The sequence below is a fragment of the Halichoeres trimaculatus genome, unplaced genomic scaffold (assembly GCF_033239565.1).
Source record: "Halichoeres trimaculatus isolate MK-OKI-2021-1 unplaced genomic scaffold, fHalTri1.1 fHalTri1_scaffold_5, whole genome shotgun sequence".
In the NCBI taxonomy this organism is placed as follows: domain Eukaryota; kingdom Metazoa; phylum Chordata; class Actinopteri; order Labriformes; family Labridae; genus Halichoeres; species Halichoeres trimaculatus.
In genome coordinates, this window is record NW_027437183.1 from 4,698,170 (window position 1) to 4,721,610 (window position 23,441).

The 23,441-nt window shown below is 39.7% G+C and overlaps 1 protein-coding gene across 1 annotated transcript in view; it reads left to right on the forward strand.

Annotated features, from left to right (window-relative positions):
• The window catches only part of col27a1b (collagen, type XXVII, alpha 1b), a 121,700-nt gene that overhangs the window by 40,815 nt on the left and 57,444 nt on the right, over positions 1-23,441 (forward strand). The window contains exons 8-12 of the mRNA XM_074670028.1: positions 8,916-8,960; positions 13,583-13,636; positions 14,707-14,751; positions 17,254-17,307; positions 22,539-22,583. Of these exons, the coding sequence (XP_074526129.1) occupies positions 8,916-8,960; positions 13,583-13,636; positions 14,707-14,751; positions 17,254-17,307; positions 22,539-22,583 (243 nt within the window). The remainder of the gene's footprint in view (positions 1-8,915; positions 8,961-13,582; positions 13,637-14,706; positions 14,752-17,253; positions 17,308-22,538; positions 22,584-23,441) is intronic.

Sequence of the window (23,441 nt, forward strand, 5' to 3'; positions counted from 1 at the left end):
CAAAGTGGCTCCAATTAAAGTAAAGGTTGCAGACCCCTGACCTAACTAGATCACATTTTGTGAATATGTTCAGATTTCTGAGACCTTAAAAAAAAGGCTTTTAACTTCATAGTGACATGTCAACAGGAAGTGAGATATTGTGGAAAATGTGCGAAAATGACCCCTTTTGGCTCATTTTCTGGGATCATTTCGAGATCTTGATCTTTGTGTGTTTCACCACAAAACTGGAAGTGGTGTGTATCTATCTCTAGACCCAAACTGACCATGTGTGAAGTTCAAGGTCTGACAAATCCTAATAATATCTGTGTTTCACTGTCATAGCGCCCCCTAGCTACTGCAGGGAAAGTCATACTGCTAATGGAGCAAAATCTCCCAGCCTGTCAAACATATCTGGGTCATTTTGATTCAAACATCCTTGTAATGTGTTGAACAAAAGTTTTCACCTCCTTCTTGAACTCAGTTTGAGATTTCAGATTTGTGGTTGGAATAAATTCCAGAAAGAAACAAAAACTTGATCAGAAGTCCTGTGAAAGGTCAAAGCATGTTCTGAGGATTAAAAACTGATGAGAAAACCTTTGCAGGAACCTCCTGACCTCACTCAGACTCTTCAAACAAAGACACACACACACACACACACCCCTGTCTTCATTTGGGACACAATAGCATGAGTGCAATAATGTGCTGGCCGGAGCTCCAACAGTCTGTTATGCAATCATAGAGCGCTGACTGTGAAAACCATCTGGTCTGCTCAAGGCTCCTTTTTCTGAACTCCAGTCTCCCCACCACACCGAGCGGAGGAAGACCTCTGCTCGCCGTGAGTGTGAGTCATGGGAAAAACTGATATTTCTCCTCGTGATTATCGAGAATCTTTGCTGGGTGTGGACCGACATCCCGGCAGGGATTAAGTCGGTTCTCCTCCTTTCCTAAGATTAACTCAGGTGGGATTCCCGCGTATTTCTTTACTCCTATGACACACACATCCCTGAAAGTAACTGTTGACAGACGAACAAAGTATTAAACTGTATTTTGTATCCAAGAAGCCAATCGGCCTGGCTCTGCTGAAAGCCACCAGACACCTCATTGCTTGCAGCTGTCGCTAACTCACTGAGACTTTTTTGATCATACCACAAAACTGAAAGCCAAAACTCCTTACAGGGCAGTTTTTTTATTCAAATTACGCTGAAATTCCATCATCTGCCACAGATTCAGCCAGACATTTGTTCTCTTGTCTGCTCCGGTAAAAGTCTGACCCGCCGCTGCTTTATGGACCCTCTCTGCAGAGTTTTCTGCTTGTTTCTTTGGCCTGCTGCCAGAAAAAAGCCCTCCTCATGTGGGAAATGTGTAAAGATGTCATGGTGAGGTTGCCTGGGAGTCAGGCAGCGGTCTGCGCTGTAAAGTTTAGAGAAACGTGTGCGCGTGTGTGTGTGTTTGAGTGTGTGAGCGTGTCAAACCAAAACACGCTGGAGAGTATTATATTCTTGGAGCGGTGTGGCGTTTACACCGCCAGCTCTTGATCATGGCATGTTGGAAAAGCGCTCCATTTTTTATTAGCTGTGCAGCCGTCAACTTTTCCTTCCTGCTCCTTTGGGTTGTGTAACAACATTTTCTACCTTTATTTTCTAATGTGTGCAGGAAAAAAGCTGTGTTCCTACATCTATGTCCAGGTTTGACTGCTTCACAGAACAGCAGAGAACTTTCAGCATGGCATTCTTTACAAAAGACATGTTTGGTGTTTGTGTCCACATTTTACTCAAAGAAAAGTGATCCCTAAGGCAAAAGTTGTCAGAAAAACATTAGCTATTAGTATTAGCACATGTATTCAGCCTCCTGTTTTGCCATCAGTGCTAAACATGAGATTTAGCAGCAAGAAAATGAAGGTTTGGTGAACGGAGCACCCTGGGTGGGGGTGGGAGCACTCACTCTAAAACTTTTTTAAAACTCAACTAAGAATACACTTCAAAAAACTGAAATCTCATCAAGTGTTTTTGTCTTATTTTGAGTACAAATTGTTTTATTATACTTGATATGGGCCACATTGAACTGATCAGTTCAGAAAAATGTCTCATTTCAAGTTATTTAAAGACAAAATGAGGTCTGAATTGCTTGTAACAAGTAAAAAAATGTTTTCCATTAAACAAAAAAAAATTACCAAAAATTTGGCCTGTTATTTTAGTTTTTAATTTTTTAATTTTTTTTATTTTTTATTTTATTTTTTTTTAACTTGTTTCAAGGAATTCAGACCTCATTTTTTCTTTAAACAACTTGGAATAAGACGTTTTTCTGGACTGGTCAGTGTAATGTGGCTTATATTAAGGTTGAAACGTCATTTTCTACCGAAAATAAGACGGAAAAAAAAACTTGAAAAGTTTCAGTTTTTCCAGTGTGTCTTTTTTTTAGTTTTATTCTTTTTTTTACCTTTTAACCATTTTTAACTTACTTATTTATTTTATCAACTTACTAATCCATTTGCGCACATTCAAATCCAGCCTCCGGACCATTCAAAGCGCTTTGCACTGCTAGTCTAATTCACCCATCCACACCACATTCACACACTGATGGTAGAGGATTTCCTTTTGGAAACCATCAGTTCTATCTACCACATTAACACCCATCCACCCACCACTGATCAACAGTGGGAGAAATTCAGGGTTCAGTGTCTTGCCCAAGGACACTTCGACATGTGACTGCAGGAGCTGGAATCGAATCCCTGACCTTCCAATTGAGAGGGGACTACTCTACCACTGACTACTCTACTCTAACAGGCAAGTGAAAGAAAAAGTCACGTGCAGGCTCATGGCTGGATTGAAAAGTACGGAGAGGTTCCAAACAACTTAGAGTAATGCTATAACCACTTTATGACACCAGATGGCCTACTTGAGTCATTGATATATAACAAAACAGTACATCAATGTCACGTGACGTGATTTTTTTAAAATTATATATGTTTATAAGTTATACACTCAATTTAATGTTATTGGCACAGGAAACCTGTAAAGCTACTTTTTGTACAGAGAAAATTCATGGGAGTTATTGATAAGAGAATTAGGGCTGCAACTAACGATTATTTTTAGTGTCGACTAATCTATCAATTATTTTTTCGATTAGTCGATTAATCACGATTATTTTGAGTTTCAACCTAATTTGGCCTTTAAAAGGTGCAGACCTTTATAATTCAACCTGTGTTTTGCATTTTTACTGCATTTACCCAGAGTTAGGTTCTCATCTCTGATTGGTCAGCCCTGTGTCACGTTTGTTTGTTTGTTTGTTTGTCTTTATTTCATTCATGATGACGTGAAAAAATATAAGTACTTGGCTATACAAAAAATAAATAGGCTAAATCTCAAACTGAATGAAGCAGGTAACAGGGAAATTAAGTTGTTGTACGCAGTGTTGGACAGACCGCTTATTAGTGACTTTGGGCTCGTTTTCTAATGTTTATTTGCTCATTGGGGCTTTGCTCTCTGTATGATCCCGTCTGACTCTCCCCCAACTCTCCATGACAACGCGTTAAGTTTCGTTTCTCTACATGCGCTACTTCCACTTCGCTCATGCACACTCCGCCCCTCCTCCTCCCCGCTGAGTGTTACCGCTGCAGTGTGAGCTTGAGAGTGATAAATTTCCTCTCTTTTCAAAAGTTAGGGGAATTTTTTACACTAGTTTGTCGCTTAGATCCTGAAAAACTGTTGGTAACAGAGAGTGAAGGAGACTCTCTAGATCACGTTATCAGACGCTAAACCCCGGGAGCTGTCAGGCTGTCCAAGCCGGAGATGCAGAGCCTCCGTCAGCGCACAGCGCTCTCTGGGAGTGGAGATTTTTCCTCATCAATATTCCTCACGTATGAACTTAGTGATCTTTTCCCATAAAAGTATCCAATAACACAGCACCTCATGCTGTGAACTGAAGTTACAGATGAGTATTACCCCCTGGTATTTGATTTCACCATGTGACAACAACAATAAAAACAATAATACGACGCGTCGACTATTAAAATTTGCGTCGATGAATTTTTTTCGTCGACGTAGTCGATTATGTCGACTAATCGTTGCAGCCCTAAAGAGAATAGATAAAAATTTTGATCCATTGGCAAAATCTTATCAATACCCATCCCTACTCTCAGCTGTCATGGGAATACCTTGGTATACCCTCAGAGGAGCTGATGGAAGTGTCCAAGGGTCGAGGCCTCTAGTCTTTGCTAATGACACTGCTGGGCCTGTGAACTGGACCTGAATAAATGATGGAAGATGCCTGGATGGATAGATGGATGGATGAACGTTAAAGAAAGCACAGACCTCTCTTTTCATTTTGTGGTAGCATAATGGATGCACAGGCACACTGCTTTTCAGATTAAAAAAAAATGTGTACCTTACTTATGAAACATAACACTACTCCAATACTCCATCATTTCTGCTGAAGTTAGTCTGTGCACAGATGAGACTCCAAACTGTGTCTCCTCTCTGCAGAGCCGGTCTGGTACGTGTTACACAAATTAAAAGTGTTTCCTCTTCACGCTGAGCGAGAACTAATGCAGAGTATGATCCTCTGCCATCTTTGTGTCAAACCAAAGGATTAACAGAACCGTGAAAGCCGTCCAGTTTTCCTGAACGCTCATGCACACACCTTCACGCGGCCTCTCGGGACAGACTTCCCTCCTTTCTGCTTTTACTGTACTCAGCTGTTTCGGCCTTTCGCTGGAAGGCACAGACACATTCTTCTGTCCTTTTGTGGCTGCAGATTTTTGGCTCCAGCCTGAGACTCATCTATTCTAAAAATCCAGCCAGAGATGTCCAACTCCGAGCACGTCGAGCCAGTAGAAAAATAGACAAATAATCATCATTGAGTAAGTTTGAGGAGCTGCAGCGAAGCGGCGTCTGATTAAATTACTGAGGACAACGAAACAGCATCTGGCTTTAGTTGTCCGAGGCTGCAGGAGACAAAAAATGATTCTGTGATTTTAAGGCTTTTATTGGACTCAGGAACAGGCTGTGACCACTGGAACTGCTCGTTGCAGCCATTAGTGAACACATAAGTTTAGTCTTCCTGTAATAGTTTGAGTCGTTCTTACGTCATGGTGACAGCAGAGGCTTGAGTCAGCGTTTAACTGGAACCACGTTGTGAAATATTCCCCATAACTTTCCAATCTGAAGTTCTGACTGTATTTCTTTTAGTTATGATGATAACTGGACCAGTCTTTGCACGCCAGCAGGATGATTCAACAGTTTTAAGCACGTCAGTCTCACTCTGCCTCAGTTTATAACCCTGCTTCACAAACAGATGGCTCCATCATTTGATTTGCAAATCCTTTAAATCTGGATTGAAATTCCACTCGAGCTCTGAGTTACAGTTTTTTTTTTTCATTGATTGAACTTGATTCAATTTGAATAAACGAATAAATAAAGCAAGAGTGGAGGATGAATATTGGTTAAAATATTCACAGATGAAGAGGGAGGGAACACATTTCACATGTGTGGAGGGGCTGAAATGGTACCACAGTAATGTCAGGGAGTTCAGATACAGAATAAGAAGCAGAAGAGTGGTAGAACATGGGTTAAAACATGGGTTAAACTGTTTGTGTTAATGTTGATTCTAACCCACAGTCGGCAGTTATTCTGCAGTGGTCAGTTCAAATGTGACAGTCTATCAATAAAATGAAAAACAACCAAAAACCTAACAAGAATATCAAGGAAGTCTTTATCAGTCTTCTCCTCTTCTCCATCCAGCTTCAAAAAGTGACGAATCATTTTTTGTCCTCTACCTCTTGAAAGTATTTTCTCACATCTCTGCTACAAAATTAGTAATAATTAGACGTGGTCGATATAGTTAATTCATTCATGTTTTAACAGAGGTATGATGAGCCAATCATATCTGGGAAGAAGGGATGTAAATATAATCATTTAGCACTCACAGAGTGATTTATCAAACCTGAAACTGTTATCAGTTGCTGTTTTAGCATCTATATTTTGAATGTTTGAAAGGCAGGTGCAAACCGGCACAGTGTCACACACAAACAGCTGCAGTCATTGGTGTAATGAAAGACAAGGGGGAGAATCTTCCATGTGCGAATCAACACAGTTGGACTGTCAGAAATAAAAATAATGGAGACAAATTGTCTACCCAACAATGCCATTTCTGAGCTTTGATTATTTTAACTGGGGCTTTCTTTCTGGAGAGCACAGGAGATGAACCTCCCTCTTCATCCGCCGGCGGCTCAGTTGCTGCTTACAATATGTCTGATTTCTCGCCACTTTCTCTCTCCAACTCTCTATGGTGATGGCAGGTAGCAAGCGCTAAACCCTCATTTAAAGAGGGAAATTTGCTCCTGTTATCAATTATGCACACAGTCATAGTCAATCACCTGCAACACGCCCACTAATAAAGTAAAGTAGATGTTTCTGTTTTATTTCTCGAAAGTAGTTGTATAATGTTCCTCAGTACATCTGTCATGTTCAACCTCTGACAAAAAATAAACCAAGTCAAAAATGACCTGATGTCTTCACAACTCACTATTGAGTAACAGAGCATTAAAGCTTGAAAACAGTTATTTGGTTTATATCGTGATGGATATCGATATTGACTGATATGAAAAAAGTATCGTGATAGGAAGTTTTTTTTTTTCATACAGCCCAGCCCTACTCAAAATCCTTATCTTCTTGGATCTTAATGTTAAAAAAACAACAACAAAAATCTAAGGAGTTAGTCATTGATTTTAGAAATAATAGTGCATAGCCAAAAAAACAGCCAGAAACATGGTGAACCAGTCCAAATAGTGAAAAGGTATAAGTAGTTAGGAACCACATTTGACTCTCATCTCACATTTGATAAAGACACAGAGTCACTTGTCAAACGTGGACAGCATACCACTAAACATTAGACGTCTGATGAACATGCAGATCTCGCCTATATTGCTTACACCATCCAAGACCAGTTCTGGACGTCTACTCAACTTTCACATTAGGTCTTCTGTTTGAACCATGACCCAACTTCGACGTTTGTTTACAGTTCAGCATTTGAACGTCAGGAAGGATGTCCTTTCAGTGTCATTTTGGACATCTAACCGATTACCCCTCTTCCATTTGCTCACTCAACCTCTGGTCTATGACCCCCCTTAAGATTGCATCAGTCACTGAAACCACCTAGCCTCTTTCTGTAGTGTGCAGTAAAGGGACTCCACACTCCCACCTACAGAATGTACGCTGTGAAAACTGTTACCTCATGTGCCTTGGTACTCTACTTTCTTTTGACTTGACCATTTTTTCTGCAGAAATGTTTCTTTTCTCCTTGATATTTTTTTAATTTTACATAGGGATGTCCTAATCAGGTACACTGATCGGTATCTGTGCCCGATGTGGCTATTTTTGGAGGAATGGATAGCATCAGATTTCAGACCTGGTCGGGACTGATTCGGGACTACTTCTCTTTGGAAAGCAATGATAGTAAAACAGCGTCTTGCAACATTTGTAAAGTGAGGGCTCCTCGAGGAGGTACCAACAGGGCTCACTTTAATACAACAAATATAATTCATCATTTACTACAGAATCACCAAATGGAGTACGGATTTATCAGAGAAAGGTATTGGTATAGCGATATGCCAAAACATATCATGAAAAAATCGGATCATGTCAAAAAATCTGTGTCAGGACATCCCTACTTTTACATTTGACTTATTCTTGATTCTAAACTCTTGTGTTTTACACTCAATATTGACTATTTTATACTTATGTTAACTATAGCGCCATGGGCCCTTGAGCAAAGAACTACCTTGAACCTTGAATCTAATACTTGGCCTGCATGTTTGTTTCTGTTTCCTGTTTTCCACTCTGAAATCATGACGTCTTGTCCTGTAGCAGTTAATTTTTGGAAGCTTCATTTGGCTCAGCAGCAGGTTTGAAGTGGAAATGCACCCATATTTTTCTCCTGATCTCCTCATGGTGGCGCCATGTCAGGATTAAGAGAGCATCATGATGACTTTGTTAATGTGTTTTAATAACTTTGGCCACCACTACATATGTACATACTCCTCCTGCAGGCCTGTACCGGCTCACTTCGGGCCCCTCGGTGTGGAGATGTTTGTTTACTCTGCTCTGAAGTTTCATACATCAGCCTGTGGATGCCTGTGGTTGACTTGCTCTGCTGCAGACAGGACAGGGCAGCTGGTGGCTAATGACTTCACACTTGAGGGGAAAAGACGTGTTCTTCCCCTCACATGACTCTGTCTCCACTGTAGGCCTTGATTGTTGAAAGATTAATACCCTTTGTCAGCAGCTGGCGTGCTCATTTGAGACCACAGGGCATGAAGGTGACCATTAATTACTCTTTTGGGTTCATTTGTTCTCCTCTAATTGGCTCAGGCTTTAATTAATGGAAGATTGCCGTGAATTGTTTTGTCAGAGTGCATTCATGGCAACGATTAGACAAACTGAGGGCCAGGCAGCTGTGCTGCAGGAATAAATAAAAACGCCATTGTTCTGGTGTAGAATCGTAAAGTGTTTTATTCGGGGTTAACCAGCCATTGCTGCTGATAAGTGGTCTATTTGTTTCACAGCTATTACATTTGTCCTTGCTGTGGAACCTTTAAATCCGAACCCTTTAGGTCTTTATTAAGTCATTTTATTGAATAATTCAGAAGGAAACAAAGTCAAGTACCTCTGAGGTGATTGGGAAATCACTCAGCAGAATTTCAACCCCTGTAGTGTTGACTGAAATGGTTTTAGCTCAACTTAATGAACTTATGAGGAGCAAAAATCCGCTTAAATTTGTCTGTTGGCGTAATATTTCTTCCTTACACCAACATAACCCATTTTTTCTGCAAAGTGCACCATGCAAAGTTGAGTTTCCTGTGAATTTTTGATCAGAATGACACAAAACTGCATATCGCTCATGATGCAAACAGCTTTAAGTGTTGGTTTTTCTCTCCACAGGGACAAAAAGGTCACCCTGGTCCATCTGGTCTGCCTGGAGAACCTGTGAGTACTTCACTGTGATTTGTTTTACTGTAAATCACTCGTCGTCTCTCGAGTTTAACAAATAACACACGCAAAGCAAAGAGCTATCTCTGCAGTAACAAGACCCAACCATAAGACAGCAAAAGACGACTTCCCAAACTGCAGGAGTTTACAAAACCGAGGCTTCACATGTGCCTGACACACTCCCTCCTCCGTGTCTTGCAGGTGTTATCACGCTCGCTGTGTTAAATCTGTTTGTCAGTGTTTGTTTACTCATAAAAAAGACGAGCCAGACACACTTCCCGTCAGAGTCCAGCACGTCTTTCCATTTCAAGTCACAAAACAGGCAACATGAGGAGAGGAAGAGAGGGAACGCTTCAGCAGACCCTCCAGAACGATAACAAAGAGGCGTACGCAGAGAGTCGGCAAAGACAGGAGAGACGTGAGACGTTAGTTGCTGGAATCTTGGCGGGAGAAGTTTTTTGGCAGAGGAACAACTGGGCTAAATAGTTTGGACACCCCTAGGTCATTCCTCCTCCTCCTCCTCCTCCTCCTCCTGGTTTTCTCCCTCCTTCCTGAGCCCAGATCCGGTGTACTATCTCTGAGAAAAATGTGCTGTGTCACAACGATAAAAACGGCCTCTCTGTGGGAAATGACTCAAACGGTTTGAGAAGCAGAGGAGTCTGCTCAGATTGCATCCTGGGAGTTGTTGTTTTTGTTAATGAACTTCATTTAAATGTTTTGTCATTCTGCGATGATAACTGGCGACACCTTGTGATAGAAACACATCACTTCTGTCCCAGCATTCCTCATCTTATTCCCTGCTTTTGCACATCATCATAGTTTCCCCTAAGATTCATCAAAACATCAAACAGTTTATGGAACTATAGTCTCTTAAAAATGTATTTTTCCAGTTGTTTTTCCCAGTCCCTGGTTGTTTTGTGTTATAACCACTATTGGTTTTTGTCAGGCGTCTGAAAGCTGTTAGCTCTGTGCCCCTAAATAACAAAACACTTCCATAATAACATAAAAACACGCCAGATCAGATGAGGAAGCAGGAGTGCCAGTTGCTGTTAAAACGAGTATGGAGCTGTGAGATTCAGAGCTGGAGAAAAACAGAGATCGTGCAGCACCAAAGATTTCTGAGAGAAACTTCCTAACAAAAAATGTGCGTGGTAAACCTCAGGGCCAGTTGATCAAAATGGTCCAGATTTGGAAATCCCATTTCTTGCTATCCAGGAACAGGTAATCTGTCTCAGTTTTGTGCCGGTTTTTCAAAGCAACATTGGATTGGATCACCCTGATACAGATACACAGTTTTTAAGATTACCAAATCTGGATTACCAGTGCTCTAAATGGGACGACATATCATAATGTAAGCTGGTAGAAGAGCCAACATAGCGTCATTGTGGGTGTTTTTTTTATTTTGAGAAAAAAACAAAAATAACATAAACATCCACTTCTTTTATTATTTCTTTCAAAATTCCTTAAAAAAACAAAGTGGGTATTTTGAAAATGTCTGCAATGTTAAAAAAAGAGGCTCCAATAGTTGAGACCGTAGGATGCTGTAAAGCAGATGTAATTGCTGTAACGTATCTAGTTGTGCACGTGTTCTGTACTAGAGCAAAGTGTGGCTGCTGTTCTACATCACTGGATCATACCTTATCTTATCATTCTCTCATCAACTTTATAAGGTTGGGTGCACTTATAGTGCTTGGTTTTACTCTACTTTGGCGTTGGGCAGCAGTTTTGGCTTTATGATGGCTTACATGAATGATTGGTTGACAGGATTGGCTAGAATTCCCGATCACTGATACTTTAAAACAGGGGTGGGCAATTAATATTTACCAGGGGCCACATGAGGAACCTGAATTGTGTCAGAGGGCCACCAACTTTCTTCATCGTAAAATGCTCTAAATTAAATATTTTGAATAGCTAGAACTGATAATCAGAAGAATAAAGCACTCTGTAAATGTTTATATTAGGTGATGTAAAATTGTGGTGTATAGGTCAAGTAAAAAAAAAAACAATTATTGAATCCTAAAATGAAAGAGAAAATGTCTCACTTTTACCGATTGAGAGTGCTGGCAGACTGCTAACACTCCTGAATACCGAGGGAATCTCCCATTTTAAACCCTTTCTCCAGCTGTTCTCTTCGCTTGTGATTTCTCCTGATAGTCCCCAAAATTGAAGTATGCTCCTGTGATCGCTAATATTTTACTAAGTCAAATCAAGTCCCGTACTTGGGCGTTATATCGAAAACTCAGAAACCATCCACCCCCCTCTTTTAGTTGGTTTGATCCAGAGACGCTGCAGAAGACCTCAGAGACAGATAACGGTGCAGAACTTATTGATGAAGACTTTATAAGAGCCTTAGCTGTTTTCTATCTTTCTTTTTTGGTGTTGACATGACATGTCGTGAGTTAAACTAACGTAGCTCTGCTCTAACGTAGCATCCTCTTCAATCAGGAAAGAGCAGCGTGAATTTTATAGTGAGAAGGTTGACTCTAAAATAGTGAAACGCGTATCTTAAAGTTTTGTCTTTGGTGTGTGATGCGCATACGAGCTGCGTGTGTACGCAACAGTGCTCTCTCTTCAGAACAGTAGAAAGTTCAGGTGGAGGAGACTGACTGAGCCAGTGAAAGAGAGGGAGAATTCAATCCACAATGTCTTGTTCAGTGCCTGTGATATATGGAGTATTAAGACATATGCAGCCGCACAAGTTTTATGTTTATGATTGGCCTCACGAGGGCCGGACAGGGATGCACAAAGGGCCGGATGTGGCCCGCGGGCCGTAGTTTGCCCAGGTCTGCTTTAAAATAATACAAAAAAGCATCCGGATCTGATACTAGGGATGGTGACATCCCTATTGAGTTGGGATGGATACCTTTCACATTTGAAATGATACGTATCGATGCCCAGTACCTGGCAATCAGTATCAGTACTCAGCAGTACCAATTTTCAGTATTTTTTGTGCTTATGTGGTAAAACAATAAACAAATATGTTTGTTTAACAATAAAATATAGTTTTCAATTTGTAACCTTGCAATGCTGTGCTGATGTCCAGCATGAACATCTCCTACTCTTCCACTCCCTCAGAGTCACAAGGATACATTTAGGTACCTGAACATGGTACCTTTTGATTCCACATGAATTGGTACCTGGTACTTTTGACAGAATTCAGTACTAGGGCTGCACCATATGGCCAAAATCCAATATCTCTATTTTTAGGCTATATCTCAATACACGATATATATCTTGATATCATGATTTCTCCTCTAAATCACTATATTAATGTTAAATCCAACCCTTTGATGCATAAAATGACATCAGTTTAATGATTCAAGCAGACCTTTCAGGAGGATCTTTAAAATTTGAATGCAAAAAGGGGAAATCTCAATCAGGTAAAGTTTGGCAAACCTTCTGTTTCAAACCAATCTTCATGTAGTTAAATATTTTTAGTTCCAGTAGACTAATTCATTCAGATTTATTCACAAAACAAGCCCGGGGAACCCACAACCTGCGACTGATGCAACGTGCAGGCGGAGCGTGGTGCTCGCTGTGAGAGGAGCACCGACAGAGCAGCAGAGAGTGAAACGAGCGAATCACCGAAGAGAATTACGTTCTGACGTCTGAAAACATGTAGGTTACTGTTTATGCTCGATGGTCGTGATACAGCCATCTTATACATCTCATCTGCAAAAACCTGCGATACATCGAGTATATTTGATATATCCCCCAGCCCTAGTCGGTACCTGTAAAAGTACCTAATTCAGTACCCATCCCTACTGTTGATTGACCCTCATGTGTTTCACCTGTTTAATTGTCCCACTACCTTTGAGGTCTCTGTGTTTCTTGTGGTTTTTTGTAGCCACAGTGCCAACAGGCAGACCAGTTTGAACCAATCAGAATCCAGCATCTTTCCAGTAATAGCTTTCTGATTTATGCTCTGAATTCTACCACATTTACAGCTACTACTAAGATTTCTGCTCGGCCATCCATGCATCCAAATGAAAAATAACAAAACGTGCATTTTTTTATGCTGTGTCAGATTCTACCAGAGCCACATGTATCTTCACTGATGCTCGTTCTGTTCAGTCTTTGCTGCTGCTCTCCCTGCCTTCATGAAAACAAGGGTCGGTGTGCTCTCCTCACCTCAGGCTTTAGCATTCCACCTCGACACGTGGAAGGGCAGGGGGCGCCCCGTCACTTCTTAATCCAGTTCTCCTCTTCCCGTACACGCAGAGTGGAGGGTTGTGTTTGGTCTGGTCTCACCACATGGAGGGAATGACTCACGCCGTGTTGTGCGTTGATGAGGAAACGTATAACAGCAAATCTGTGCTCACAGTGGTCTTAGCAGCACGTGGCTGGACCGCGTTATAATAACACTTACTGTCGGATTAATCCAACGGTTAGAGGGGCGACGTCTGCAGCGGGACTGACGAGACAGAACAAAAGGTCTTTATTGAGAAGCTGAGAGATTTAAATTCCTCCATAGCATTGCTTTATAAATGAAGAGCTTGTTTCCCTTTCTTATTGCAACCACTGACTCCAACAGGAACCACATGTGCAGAGAGGAAAGCCTTCCTCTGTCTCTGTCCATCCTCTGACTGCTCCCTCCTCCCTCCTCTCTGTCTCCGCAGGGCGAACGTGGAGGTGATGGAAGCACGGGGGCCAAAGGCTATCCTGGCAGGCAGGTGCAGTAAATCTAGTGTTGCGGTGCTGGTTGAGCAGGGCCACACACACTCCTACTCACACACACACACTCACAGACAGATAAAGCCATAAATAGAGGTTCAGATAGCATCTTTACCCTGAACGCTGCCTTTTTGGAAACAAAGTGGTCATTATGGCGCTGCGATAAATCACACTTCTGCTCACATAGGAGGGAAATTATAGATTAAACGTGAATGGATTGAATGTTTACTGTAGAAAAGAAAACATTTAAAGATACTGCATTGTGGGAGGAGAGAAAAAAAATCTCAGCCATCGGCGTCTGAAAAACCTAATTTGGCAAATCCAAATAAAATGTTTATAGCAGCTGAATGAAAGAGAAAAGGTTGAGGAAGGGAGACAAACAGCTCTCGGGGAACCTTTAGTTGGTTTCAGCCACAGATGCCCCCGGACCAGAGAGGAAATAAAATGTCAGAAAGTTTCCGTGGTGGAGAAAGAAAAGGTAATAAAAGTGTGACTAATGCCGCAGCTCCCCAGGTAGAAATAAACTTCCCCGTCCCCTTGGACTGAGAATGTCAGTCCGTCCCTCACTTCGAGGAGTTAAACTCGAACGTGAAGCTTCCTCGACGTTAAAAATCTGTTTCCTTTTAGTTTTAAGAAAATTTCAGACTCCATAAACAGCTGGACGACGGCGCTCTCACTCAGGCTTCCTGGATGTTTATGATAGTGCAGGGGTCAAGCGCAGGTCTCAGTGTTTACATCCTGGTTTAAGCACACTTACTGTGTCTGAACTCTGATCCCTGTAGACACTTAGCAGCGTGTGATGGATTAGCTTTGAGCTCCCCCTACCATCTGCGCGCTGTGAATCACCGAGGGCTGCAGGTTTATGTCGAGACGCTGCTTTTAGCTGAAGGGGGCTGAGAGTTGATCTTTAGAGATTCAGGGAGAGGTTTTCTGCTCTGTCTGAGAGAAGCTGATGAGATGCTGCTGAAGTATTTAGGCTGAAACGTTAATAAAACCTAAAAAAAATGCAAAAAATGAGTCATCATCATCAGTTTGTAACCACAGAAATCTGTTGGTCTTCTGTTTTTAGGGGTTACCCGGGCCTGTAGGGAAAATGGGGCCAAAAGGAGTCAGGGTGAGTAGATGATGGAGTGGTGTCAGCTTTGGGTTTGTTTTTAAAATGTAAACTCTCCGAGGAGGTTGAGATGATGTGTTTTATCTGCTGCTGTTAGAGAAAACAGGTTGATTTTCATGTTTTTTAACTCTTTTTTTTTTTCTTCTTGTCATGATTCTTTTACTTATGGAAGCCCATTTCCACCAGAAAACAAACACTTAGTAAAGACTAAGAAAAAGATGACAGTAAACCTTGCAAAATTAAAAAAAAAAATGAAAAAAGGTGAAAATTAAAGATAAAAAGTCATAATGGTGAAAAGAAAGTAAAAATAATAGGATTAAAGGTATATACTATGTAAAAAAAATTATATTGTGAGGAAAAATAAAAAAATAAAAACAGTGTCTCTAGAAGTCAAACTTACGAGAAAAAGAAAAATTATTATACATTATTATTATGAAATAAATATAATTAAAAAAGGAAAAAAATAGTAAAAATAAAGTCTAAACTATAAGATAAAGGTTGTTCTGTAAAAATTATGCAAGTTATGAAATAATGAAATTAAAAGTCAGAATTATAAGATAAAAATACTAAATTTGAATCCTTACCATTAGATAAAATGGGAAAGTTATGGAATGTATATACATGGGGAAAATTTGGTTTTTAAAATTGAGGGCTGAAAATGACAGAAAAAGTCATAATATTGGATTGAAAGTCATGATAATGGTAATAACTAGGCTGAACTATGAAATTAAAGCCATAAATAAACTATTTTAACCTGATGGTTTAATTAAAGGTTGGAAATATCTGCACGAGTTTGCACATTTTATTTAATATTTTTAGTTTTTAATTGTTTTTTTATTTTTATTTATTTTTTTTATATTTCTTCCTAAAAACAATGCACACCCTTTGGACAGCTAGAATAATGCACGGAAAAAAAACACAAAAAAACAAGATAGGAAAAAAAGTTTAACCAATGAGATAAAAGAAAAAAAAAACTTAAGATAAAAGTCAAAAACTAAGATTGAAAAGTAATAACTCATCAAAAGAAAATCATTATTATGTCAGAGTCCTGATTTTGATACAAAAATGTTAAACAAGCTGAACAACAATAATAATAATAATAAAAATAATAATAATAATTATTATTATTATATATTATTTGTAGCACTGGGGTCTGCAATCTTTACTTTTAAAAGAGTCATTTTCCCTGTACTTCCACCAAAGAAAAGCCATCTGGAGCTGCAAAACAACACAGCTTGTAAAGTTTATAAGTTTTATTCTTTGTCTGTTTTTACCTGTTATAACAGAAGAAAACACCAAACAGAAGAGGAAAAAAACCTACTTTGAAATTAATTCAACATCGTAATATGCAGGCTCCGTTAGAGCCCAAAACGTGACGAAGACCCAAAATGTTAATTAAAAAAAGTTATAAAACCCCAAATTTAACAGTATTTTGCCCAAAATATAACAGTTTCTTATATTTGGGGTAGTTGTTATGTTTTAGCATGTAATCTGAGTGTGCACAGGTGTCAGGTTGTAAATCTTTTTCAAGGAAACTTGATGTATGCCATCATCTGCTTTAATCATATTAAACATAATTATCCAACAACAAAATTGTGGCTAGTGAAAATGCTGAGTGGCTAGTAACTCTGGGGAGCTAATAACCACAGTGGCTGGTGAGCACAAAAGTTAATGTCAAGCCCTGAATACAGGTAACAAAGTGCTTCACAATGTACAGTAAAAAACAGGTAAAAATAAACAGCAGACAGTAAAAAAACAAGTAAGACAAGCAGCCAAGCAATAAAGTAAATCAATAGGAGCAAAAACAATAAAATAAGTTGGAACAGTAATGACTTACTTTCTCATAGTTTTGGACCTCTCATCTTTCTTTGTTAACTGGCTGAAATGGCTTCTATATTTACTCTTCTTTGTCTCTTAGTTTTTTTTAATGTGAAATGAGTTTTCAAATCTCTGCTAAATGAATGAACTCCTCATAAACTCCTCTGTATCCTAAACACTTCTCGTCTTCTGTCGTTAACTCCATTATGATAACGACGGCAGGTTTTCCTAATGTGCTGAAAGTACTGTAGAGGTAATGAACTCACTCTTTTTACAGCTTCTTCCTTTTCTTATCCGTGTTAGCCAAATATCATAAAAGCAAACTGCTCTGCCTGAAGAATAGTAAAGCATTGAGACTTCTCATTAAAGGTCAGAGTTATTTATGCTCCTGCTGTTTGGCTGCTCCTCCCCCTTCGTGCACTCAGCAGGTTTGGCAGCGGCGTCTTCAGAGATCCCTGATGCGAGGGTATGTGCCCTTGGACTACATCGTGGAAGCCAGCACCATGCAGTCCATGGGCATATACACTTGCCTCAAGGCGTGACTCTTCTGGATCGTTCTGCTGCAGTGAAAAGACTGTGACAGATCAAAGCGTCTCTGCTGAAGTCTTTAGACGTGAAACTTCTTCTCAGTGTCCATCATCCCCTCTTTCTGCTCCTTCACCCATCTTTTATTCATCTCTCCAGGGTCACATTGGCCTCCCTGGGCTTTTTGGCCGTCCTGGTCCTGATGGGGAGAGAGTGAGTATTGGCGGCTGTGAGAGTGAAAGCCCACGAGGTTGTATTATATTTCTATCTAAAGGCGATGAAACAGAAATAGATTTCATCCAGGAAGCACTGCAGGCTCACTTCACCAAATCACTGTTATGAGCTCAAAGTCACACAAGCTCCCCTCTGCTATAAAAATATATATAAAGACCCCTTTACTGTTTGTGAGCAGTTACAGCTGCACGCACACTTCGGCCACAGAGTTAGAGAGAAATATGTTTCATATCAAGTCCTTAGTGTCATATTTAGTCCTAACCTCAGCCTCAAGCCAACTTTTTCATTAACTACACAAACAAAAAACTGGATTTAGTTATTATCACTCATTTGTGTTCAAACCTGAGCTAACTGAACGTAGACACAGAAATCAACAGAAATCATGTTTAATGACAGACAGTAGCTGCTCACCTGTGAACCGGTGACTATCAGCCAGTGCACCTCTCAAAAATACCTGTGGCTTTTCATTAAAGACACATCTGATGTGTTTGTTTTTACATTATCATAAAAGTAAACCAGTTTGCATTCACAACAACTCTTTTTTAAATTTTTGTTTACATTTTTCTCATGTTTTACTGCTCAAGGTTGGAAGAAGGGATGGGTACATTTCACATTTGAAATGATACGGTACCAATGCCCAGTACCTGGCAATCAGTATCAGTACTCAATGGTACCAATGTTTGATACTTTTGTATGGGATTATGTGGTAATAAGTATTGGTTTTTATATTTATTCTTCATTATATAAACTCGCAATGCTGTGTTCATACCCAGCCTGGAAAATTGCCGACTTTTCCACTCTCTCATTGTTACAAGGATGCATTTAGGTACCTAAACATGGTACCTTTTGATTTTTAGGTGAATTGATGCTCGGTACTACAGACAGAATTCGGTCGGTAACTTTGAAAATACTTAATTCAGTACCCATCCTCTGTTGGAAGTGAACAAATGGTGGTAGAAATGTATGTGAAGCATTTCAACATTGCTTTTTGTTGTTGTTGTTTTTGTTATCCACACTTACTCTAAAGTAGGGGTACATCAATCACAATTTTCTGGCAGATCATTGATCTTCAAAAAGCCCTCATTTTTTACAACTGACAGCATATACCTTCAATGTTCCAATCTTATTTTATTGAATATCACTGAACAATACCTGTGAAACAATAAAATCTTTATTTTTTAACTTAAACAACCAATAAAGTGTCCTGAGTTTTAGATCTGAGAACAAAAAGCAACAATGGCTGGCTGTCAGACCTTCCTGGAGATTCATAAGATCAGTTTCATATGTAAGGATGGGACGATCACCGATCCCCCAAAGTTAAAGAAATCAGCACCGATGGATCGGTGCCTGTCTACTCTAGAGTAGTATCAAGGAAATAAGAGATGAAAAATATTACAAGATAAAATTCATAATAACAAGACGAAACTATGTAACAATTTATTGTACTTATAAATTCAGTCAGGAACACTTTCGTCATATATTGAACCAATTATTGCCAAATGGATACAGTTAGAATTGGCGTTACAGCTCTGCTTCTTTAGATACTTTCTTGGTTAGCCGAGCAGCCTGCCCCATATGTACATACAGATTAGAAGGATGCATACGTATCAATAGGATACATACAGAGTCTTAATAGGAGGAGGCTGGGGGGGGGGTTATTAAGACAGCAGCAGCTGGGTAGCAAAAAGGTAGCAGAGATAAGACAGAGTGATGATGTGATTTAAATACACTGCCTTGTAGTTAGACACACTGTGATTGGTTGAGAGGAGTTAGTAGATGTCAGCTGATCCCAGCTGGGCGTCCTGCATGAGCTCACACTAACTCCATTCAAAAATAAATGACTTAGAATCCGAATGAGAAGATAAAAGTCCGAGAGGTAAAGTCCAAATTGACACAAAGTCAACTTTATAAAATCAAGAATCAATAACAAAGTAAAAGTCCAAGTAACAAGGCTAAATTTTGAACAAAAAAGTCAGTCTTGACAAGAAAAGTCAAAATCGGCGATAATAAATCAGAATAATGAAGAACAATTTACAACAAGGCTAACATAGAAATGAACAATGGAATTAGATGCAAAAAGTTAGAAATAAGAGACAAAGATTGTAGTAAGGTTGAAAGTCAAAACAATATGGCTAAAATTTGTACAAGAAGTCAAAATTATGATGAAAAATCATAAGAAATGATATAAAAGTCATGAATTAAAAAAGTCAGGATTTCATAGAACTTCGCGTCATAGTTTAATTTCTGACAACTGGACAATCAGACGTTAAGTTTAAATAACGCTAACTCATCTGAATGAATAGAGCTGATGATGATGAAGGTTGCAAAGGCATCTACTGGATCACTCTCTGATCTCTACACCGTTTTTGATGATATTAAAATACCTGACACAGTGAGCACTCCATTTCCCTTGAACCTTCAGAACAAAGAGTGCCACTAAACGCTCAGAAACCTTGCATAAAGCACTCTGACATCTGTTTTTGGTTATTAGCCACACTAGCCAAGTGGCTCTTGAATAATGTTGATCATCCAGCACGTCAGTCCGTCTGTTCGCTTCCAGCTCGTTAACACGGGATTAATCAAACGTTTCAGCCACCTCTCTTCTCCAGCCAATGATGACAGACAACTTTTTCTATCACAGCAGAGTCGATGTAAAACTAATGACCTCACTCCTGCAGCCGCGGCTGTGAGGGATTAATTCTGACATGGCGTGCCACCAAGCTAACATGGAGCGAATTGGCAAATGAGACAGCTTTTGAAGTATTAACCTCCAGCAGGAGGATAATTGAGCCTGAGATATTCCAGTTAAAGCTCATAAAAGCTGAGTCACACTTTGGAAGCTGCGACTAAAGTGTCCTAAATTAACCATTGTGGACATAATCGTGTGTTTTGTTTTATGATGAGAAAAGCCAAACCTGCTCGGGGTGTATTTATTACCATAACTTCATCTTTTTTCATCATTAGCATCAAAATATCTTCACTTTGACTCTTTCTGACCACATTTCTCACTTATTTAAACTTGAGAATTGATCTGTTTTTTAATCAAATCCTAATGTGTTAAGATTAACACTCACTGGCCACTTTATTGGGTAGACTGTGCTTGGAGACCTTCCTCAGAGATTTTGCTCCATATCGACTTGAAAGCATCATTCATGGGCTGAACGTCCATGATGAGAATCCCCTGATCCACAAGACACAACAAGGAAAATTTGCCTGAACTAGAATAATGTCTTAATATAAGTAACTTTTCTCTTCTTTCATTGGCAGATTTTTTTTAAACTTGTTACAAGCAATTCAGACCTCATTTTTGTCTTTGAATAACTTGAAACAAGACATTTTTCTGGGCCGGTCAGGTGAATGTGGCTCATAATTAGCCCAAAAAGACATTTTCTACTGGAAATAAGACAAAAACACTTGATAAGATTTCAGTTTTTTGCAGCGTAGGGATGGTTGTTTGTGAAAAGCCTGCCTAGCTTTGACAACCATGCTCGATCAGAGTCCCTTAAACCTCCTTTCTTCTACTGCCATGCGATTGGCTGTTGATATAATTGCGTTAATGAGCAGCTGAACAGGTGCCCCTTATAAAGTGAGCACTGGGTCTAAACCCTTCGAATGAGGAGCAACTTTACTCTCATGATCTCACGTTCAAACATGGTGTCCACAGGGTCTTGGAAAGTATTAAAAGTTGATTCATTAGTTGTTGGAAAATTAAGACTTTTAAAAAGTATTAAAAAAGTCTTAATCATGAGTTTATGAGGTATTAAATTTTATCAGTATTCAAGCTTTGACTCCAAAAGTACCCATGAATATTTGTTTTCCTCCTTGTAACTATTACAAACAAACCTGAAACACCAGACAGTGTTTTACTTTCCATAAAGCACTAGCTCACAGCAGAGGTGATTCAGAGTTTCCTTTCTCATAAATCAGGTCTGTACCTTTTTTATTTTTTATTTTTTTTTAATTGATGGACCAAATAGCCATAGCCATCTAATTTACAGGACCTGATGTCGCTTGTACGTCGTCACGTTCACATTTCTCCTTCCGTCCCATTGCGTTCATAGACGCACAAACGTGTGTGCATTTACACACACAGACAAGTTAAGATGCAACACTCACTCTCCTGAGTTTGCAAGTTTATTTTGCTTTTAACAGACAGTGCACTTATTTATTTTCATGTTTCAAGTAGCCTTAAAGAAGCCTTGTCATTGCATTGTTTCATCTGTGATTGTGTTGTTCCCTGTTGCTAGGAATAACTTTTTTTTATCAAGGAATATGATTTGCATTTTCTCTCATAAGAAAGATAGCATCTTTGTGGAGAGGAACCTAGTGATTTAGAGGGAAGTTCTGCTTCTCAGAAAAATTGCAGCTTATCAATTAATCGATCATCGATCGATAAGATGAAATGATTATCAATTAATTAATTCTTCATAATTTGCATCCCTAGTTGTAGCAGCCGGCTATATGTAGTGCTATCGGCAGCCTGGTGCTACAACGTATCTGTCGGCTAACGTAAGTAGTTTAGCAGCTGTCCATATTTAGCTCAGCTGACAGCCCGGTGCTCTAAGACGTGTCTATAATCTGTAACGTTAGTAAATCCTGGTTATGTCCTATCAGTCATCTACCAATCAGAGCTAACGTAACCTCACTCTTCATTTTACTGATAGACTCTCAAGTTTGAACAGACCACTGCAGAATAACTGCTGACTGTGGGTTGGAATCAACATTAGCACAAACAGTTTAGCCCTTGTGTTATATAGTGATACAGCCCGAGCTAAAGGCTAATTAGCCTTTAGCTCGGGCTGTATCACTCTCCTGTTTATCTATCTCCTGCTCTTCTGTCCTTTTTCTGTCTGACAGTTAAGCTCCTGTGTCCATCATCACTACAAAATTAATCACAGAAATCGTCCATCAGCTGGCATGGTGTTGTCATACAGATCAAGATGTGCTGTAAATCAATTTTTTTGAAATTTGAAATAACCTGTAACCATCATTATTGGTGCTGATTATCTTGTTTTAAAGTGTGAATTACGATCAGGCATATATCTAGAAGGGAGACTTTTTCAAAATCACTTTCAAACTCCTCACAGCCCCTTTAAGAAAGTCTTAAAAAGGTATTTTTAACCTCAGTATTTCAGTGTATACCCTGTTAATGTTTTTAAATTTCTCCTTCTTCTCTTTTATCTCTAAACTCTCTTCTCTCCTCTTTCCAGGGAGTTCCTGGCGTTCATGGGAAGAAGGGCAAGATGGGTAGGCCGGTAAAGTTTTCTCTCAACATACTTCTCCGAGAACATTTTTAATGCTGCTCCATGAAAGTGAGGATGTTGTTTACGTGATTTATGGACTCTTACTGTAGTGCAGAGCTACTTTAAAGAGTATTATAAGACCATTACTCTGACAGAGCCGCGGCCTTGGACATAAATCTGTGTATAAAAACTGTTGTAACACCCACTCTGGCACGGTGATGCTGGGGATTACTATAGGGAGCGCTATAAGGGGAGAAATGTGCAGCCTGCATGGAGCTGCTGTGTACAAAGAAGTGAAAGTGTCAGCAGGCTACATTACATCTGCAAATCTCTGCGTCTGCTGTTGTGTTTCTGACACCGAGCTCATTACACGGCTTGTTCTGCTTTAAGCTGATATGATAACATAATGTGTCGGATGTGACTTCAGCTTTTCCGGAGCGTTCACCCACAAATCAGCAACCGTCGCTGGCGCCTGAGAGTAAAATCCCCGTCCTCTGAGTCTTACATGGAAAATGTGAAAACAGCCTGAGTTAAATCTGATGTTTTCCCAGGCCCGCTGCGGTCGTACATGACTTTTTTTATTATTATTCTGCTGTAACGGTCAATGACAGACACTCAGGCCAAGAGAATCGCTGGTAAAGGCCAAGTCATGATGGTGACAAGCCAGTTCTCTTCCTCTGTGGTGGAAAGTGAGGTCAGTCGATTTATGCAACAAGTTTTATTCCTGGCCTGAGTCAGCAGACATGAAGCTGGAAAAACACACAAGAGGAATGAAATAGAATAAAAGTTTTAAGTCACTTTTAAAAACTCACTTTTACAAACTTGCTTTTATGTGATGCCGTCTTTCGTCTTTTATTTCTCTCTGTCTTA